This window comes from Plectropomus leopardus, chromosome 4 (assembly GCF_008729295.1).
Source record: "Plectropomus leopardus isolate mb chromosome 4, YSFRI_Pleo_2.0, whole genome shotgun sequence".
In the NCBI taxonomy this organism is placed as follows: Eukaryota; Metazoa; Chordata; class Actinopteri; order Perciformes; family Serranidae; genus Plectropomus; species Plectropomus leopardus.
In genome coordinates this window covers 28,371,234-28,377,233 of record NC_056466.1, presented here as the reverse complement: position 1 = coordinate 28,377,233, position 6,000 = coordinate 28,371,234, and the positions used below count along the sequence as shown (strand labels likewise).

Here is a 6,000-nt window from a genome sequence, read left to right as displayed (position 1 = left end):
CAGGATTAAAATAAAGAGTAATACAGGCTGCCAGTCACACAAGTGAAATGTAACGTTGTCACACGAGATGGTTGCTCACACTCACCCTCCTTTCCCCTCATTTTTGTCGTCATGAATCATTATATGATTTGTGAAATTATCCTAATAAATATGAAAATACGTATGACGTGTTGGATCCACTACTGTGGAAACACCAGTTGTCTTTAAAAATACCCAGTCATGTTGTGGTTAATGTGCTGATTTTGATCTTATAGGCCACAGATGTTTATTAATATTTTTGCTAGCGGCTCACTTTGAGAGAACAGTCGATAGTAAATATCAAATACACACAAAACATGATAAAAAAAAGAGAATATAAGGTGCAATAACAGATATGTGTGAAAACTTTCAAAAATAAAAGTTCTTAGAAAAGTCTGTACCTGGAGGAATGGATGACAATTTGACAGTTGTAGTTTTCTGATGTTTTTGAGGATTTCTCTCTTGTATTAGGCTGCATTAATTTTAGCTGTGTGTATCTAATAAACTGACAACTGATTATATATAGGTTGAGATTTTACCTATATGAAAAAAATTAAATAAACCCTGATGAAGGCTGTGAGCTGATGTGTATTGGCTGAATCAAGCACTTAATCAAAAATTATCTGTTTTTGGATACTTTTTTCTAGGAGGCACATGGGTATAACAAAGTTTTTGTCATAGAAATGGTCATTCTGGTGGTGAAATATTCCTTTAAATTTTTGTAGCACATTTTAGTGTCTAATTTATGGCATTTTTACATGTACTTCCACTGAAAATGGTCGTTGAATGAGATAAAAACACGCTGTACCAGTGAGAAAGGACAGATGTCAGTTCATATGCACCACCAAATTGGTCTAGTAACTGTGCCAGCCAATGGACCTGTCATAGCAGTGTCACAGTTGTCATTATCACTCACCTTCATGCTTCTGGATGGCTGCCTGGGAAACAGTTTAGATAGAAGTGTCAACGTTAGGTGAGTGTTCAATATATACTGATATTTCTGGAACTTTTATTGTCTCTCACCTTCACGTTTGTCATTTGTCACCCCGGCGGTGTCGTCCTCGGCACAAAGGAGTTTCAAAGCAATGAATCCAAACACAGAGATGGCAGGAAAAAGCCACAGCAGGAGCTCCAATGTGTGAAAGGGTGACAATGACCTTCGACAAACAACACTGTCAACACATTACGATCAGCAGGGTAGTTGAGAAAGTGTGACAGGAGGCGTAAATGAGAAGCCCTATTAAACTGGTGCTGTGTGAGTGTGTGGTGATACCACTGCAAAGCTGCACATACACAATTCCTCCCAGTTGGGGATTGTGCTGTGTGTGTATGCTGCATGTCATATACATATATATATATATATATATAAACTGCGGACACTATCCTCCTATACTTTATTAACATATGTCATTATATCAGAAATAATATTAGCCAATAAGTTCACAGCTGCATATTGCTAAAGTCTTACAATCTACTTGCTATGATAGCCTTTAGCATCAACTGTATTATTTTGATCCACGTGTTTCTTAAACAATAAAAGACTGAATATCAATATTTAACTAATGTTCAACAACAGCAAATGGCCTACACTCTCTGCCAGTTATTTTTAATTTATTCAGGGCACATGTCCAACATGTGTACTATATCTCTTCACACAACGGCATTAGTTACATCCGTTTGGTAGTAAGTGAAAAACAAGTAGGCTGAATTTCAGTGTGTAGGATTTAAGGGAATATATTGGCAGACATTGAATCCAATATCCATAATTGTGTTTTCAGTAGTGTTTATCACCTGAAACTAAGAATAACTGGTGTTTTTGTTACCTTGGTATAGAGACCTTTAGGAGTCATACCTTTTTGAGATGTTCTAAATTTACTGCAGTAAGCAATATGTTTAGTGGCTTATTCCTTAATTAGAGGAATGACACATTCAAAGTGTAAAAATGTGTTTCAAGTGATTAAATGTTGATGAGAAAGATTTGGCTCCATCAGTCACATCTGAGGTAGAATCTATTAAAGGCCTGTCTGAAGGCAGGATTAACTGAAAATGTTCTGAACAAAATAAATAACATCATTTTAACCTTACTTACACAACTGATGAATATAAACAGTTTGAAAACAGCTCTAATTAATTAAACCTTTGGGAATCAAAAAACATCAGCCCTAATTTGCATCGCTTCACTCGATAAAGTTTTGACAATCAAGACAATCAACTTTAAAACAATAAAAATATCAATCTTTATTCTTTGAGATAGCATACCAAAGATAAAACCTTAATCTATGATAACATAACATATTACACAAGAACTATACAACAGTAAACAAAGTGTAACCCTTTAACTTTCTCTGGATAAATGACAACAGTTCTCTTGGTTTCTGAATGTATTATCTCTTAAGTATTTCTGGAACATATTTTAGTCGTGTCTTATAGAAGCAGAAAGTACACACTCGGCTATTTTTGTTAGGAAAATATGTTTTAAATTTAAATTTAGCCTCTATAAAATATCCCTTGAGTTTGTAGCAATTCACACAAATATTAACAATAAATGTTATTTGTTTGTTTTCGTTTTTTGGCACAAATCCTTGCTCAGATAAAATGCTTTACTCTTGCACTGGAAAGGTCATTGCTCTACAACTATTATCTACTGGCAGGATTGGTTGAAATTCTTAACAATCAATGTACAAATATAGACAACTTTTGCACTTTGGTGCTAGTTATAGTGCAGCCTAGCCAACAGGATACAACATACTGTTTGAATGCAGGCCACTAAAAAACAAACACTGTCTAAAGCTAAAAATTCATCACTGTTCGAGACCTGCAACAAACCTGTGGAAGCCAACAGCTGGAATGAAATTAAACTGATTACACTGAACATACACATAAATACCTATTCATAAATCAACTCTATATACTGTATGTGCTTCTCTTTAGAACAGAAAAAAGACTTTTATTTGGTTTTACAGTCAGAAAAATTAAAAAAAAAGCATGAGACAACAGTTGCACAGATTCCTCCACAACTCCCATCGTATACATTAATATTAAAACATGAACAACAGCAATAAAAATACAATAGTAAAATGTAAAATGCAAGGTATTACACAACATTGGCATTATATAGAAAGAGACAGGATGGCTTGGCAAAACAAGGGGTTTTTAAAAACATCATAACACAATGGAAAAATGACAAGGGGACTATTTTTTTCCAAATGCTGCTCCGCACTGACACTGCTTTTTTAAAAAATTATTATCAATATTTTGCAGTGTGGAGGTGTCGACAATATCTTAACTCTTTCCATGATGACATAAACCTAATCTAAGTATCCCTACTTAAATCCCTAGTATCTATACAAGACTATACACCACAACACAAAGCAGACCAGGCCAGTGGCACTAACAGTTATTCCTAGTTTAGAGCTAACGTAGAATCACCTGATTACTGTACTTCATTTGGAAATATGCCTTTTCACCTCATCTGGACAGCCCTGCATGGTTAAACCTCCTCTCTGTCAACCCAAGATCCTGCAAAGGTACTCCATACAAAACATGCTTTATTCCTTTTTCCATCATTCTCACTGATTCTGATCAAAATCTTGTGCATTGTTTCCACTGATAACATCTTACCTTCATGGATACTGCACTCCTCTGCAGTTTTGACAATGTGCAAGTGCACTAAAAATAAACCCAGCAGGCAAAACTCAGTAATGAGACATTTACATTTACCTATGTTCATCCAACCTGACAACTTTAATGGTTTAACCCCTTGAAACCTGAGCAAACTGTCTTGATTTCTTTCAAAAACATGGGAAGAGGGTAATGAGCAATGGAAGCAATGGACAATTAGCAAAGAAATGAGTAGAAAGTACAAGAAATTTACTGGGAAAACAGTTTTTTTTTTTTTTTTTTATAAAAGATTAGAAAATGACCTGGAAAAGGTGCTTAAAAATATATGCTTATTCTGCAACATAATTTTATTTATTTTTGGAAAATTTCTTACTGAGCTGTTCATTGCCCCTTTTTCACAAGTTTTTGACAGAAATTGCACCAATTTTCTCAGAGTTCAAAAGTTGAAAACTTAAAGGCATCTGAAAGCAGCACGAGAGAAGTGACGTCACTCCTGGTTTCAAAGGGTTAAACATCCTGAATGTAGATTGCATAGTGCAGTCAGGGAGACGGAGAAACAAAGGGTTTCTTTACAGTATGTGGATCTGCAGGGAAAACATGATTTTGCTTAGAATTGCAATGATGGAAAAATTGTTATAAAAAAAATCACCCTCATGAAGGAAAATGTTGGTATTTAGTCATTTTCTCATGTGTCTTATAACTTGTGGATCAGGTAGTTTTTTTTTTTTGGTAAAAAAAAAAAAGTCCTTCTTTAAAAATGGGCTTCACAGCATGAATGTGTGTTTGTGTGCATGTGGGATTTGTTCATGTAAACAGAATACATGTGCGAGTGTGTGTTTTGGTGCCTGGCTGTGTCCTGATATCTGCACTGACTCTACATCTCGTGGGACAGGGCTTCGTGCTGAGCAGCCACTCCGTTGGCTTGTGGCGCGCTGGGCTGCTCCTCGGGCTGACCGTTGGCCTTCGGCTGAGCAGCAGGATGGTCGGGTGGGTGTGAGCTGAAATGGGCGTTGGATTCATTTAACCGGCGGACACGGTATGTCTCATAGTGGATGCTGCCTGTGATGTCTTTGATGTTCTGCATGTGTGTCCTGAAAGACAGAAGACAGGATTTCAACACCAGCAAAATAGCTTTATAGAAAATGCCTTGAAGCTTAATACACGTTCTTCTACTCATTTCTATGTTTTAGCCCCGTGGTTCAGCCAAGGGTGCTTCTTGATTCATTTTATCACTGTGCATTTTAACTACACATGGCTGACTGGCCTGCAGCTTCAAGTGAAATGGGGAAGCTAGCTGCTCCACACTGGAACGCCTCATCATATGCAAGGAAAAGTTATCGCATGTATGTGAACAAAAAAAAAAAACAGAATCAATGCAGGATGTTATGTGTTCCTGTTGCTCTTGTAAAACTAAAATGTAAAAAAAAAAAGTACCTTTGACGAAAAAATTATTTACTAAACCATCCAAAAAGCCCGCCTGAAAAAAGTCAATATCAGTTTAAGAGTATGCTATATTTAGAATAATTTCACTGCTTTACCTTGCCAGATAGCGATTTTTCTCACAACCCCCCCCCCCCCAAATTTTTTTTTAAAATAAATAAATAATAATAATAATAATAATAATAAACACTTCAGTTCACTTGGAAAACAGATGTGAAAATTAGAAAAAAAAGCAAAAAACCCAAACACATACCAAAAAAAAAAAAAAAAAAGTAGATGGGAGGGACAGGTTCAAGAAATTGAAATTGAAAGATTTGTTTTGACAGTTTAACAGTAAAAACCCATGGTCATTTTTAGCAGAAAAGGTTGCACGTGTAAAAAAAAGTGGAAACCACTATTATTATAAGACTCCTGCACGAACAAGCAACTCAGAAGCTAACATTTAATGGAGAGCGCTTGTAGAAATGGCTGTTGTAACACTGTCTGGGGAAGCACTCAACTCATCTAAAAGAATTTCATTAGTATTGATTTCAGCAGGGAAGCGGAGCTTCATAGAGTCTCTGTGCTGTTTCCAATTCATTTCAGCAAATAAAGTGAAATGTTTCCAATCCAACTGGAGGCTCGGCCCATAACAGGGCTCTTACATCAGCTCCTTCATATCAGAAATGCATACAATAAACTCCAGAGGGACTATGGAGGCTCACCTGATGAGGAGGTCTCGCAGGTACGCAAACTCACAGTGTGCAATATTCTCAACTGTAAAGAGAAAAGAGGAAACATTAGTTGGTTTACATAAATAATCTTACATTTTTATGCCACAGTGAGGATAACTGAGGGCTTTACATACACAGGGAAATGAGATAACTGCATACGATCCCTTCTGCTCCAGCCCACTTGTCATTCCTCAAAGCACCACCAAAC

At 36.3% G+C, this 6,000-nt stretch overlaps 1 protein-coding gene across 2 annotated transcripts in view; it reads right to left on the bottom strand.

Moving 5' to 3' along the window:
* Positions 1-3,948: 3,948 nt before the first annotated feature.
* The window catches only part of sept9b (septin 9b), a 76,337-nt gene continuing 74,285 nt past the window's right edge, over positions 3,949-6,000 (bottom strand). Inside the window, exons 10-11 of one of the 2 annotated variants that reach the window (XM_042485021.1) lie at positions 5,784-5,835; positions 3,949-4,730 (exon numbers count right to left, since the gene is read on the bottom strand). In XM_042485021.1, coding sequence (XP_042340955.1) covers positions 4,514-4,730; positions 5,784-5,835 — 269 coding nt within the window. In that variant the 3' untranslated portion in view covers positions 3,949-4,513. The remainder of the gene's footprint in view (positions 4,731-5,783; positions 5,836-6,000) is intronic. The other variant, XM_042485022.1, reaches the window with a different exon arrangement.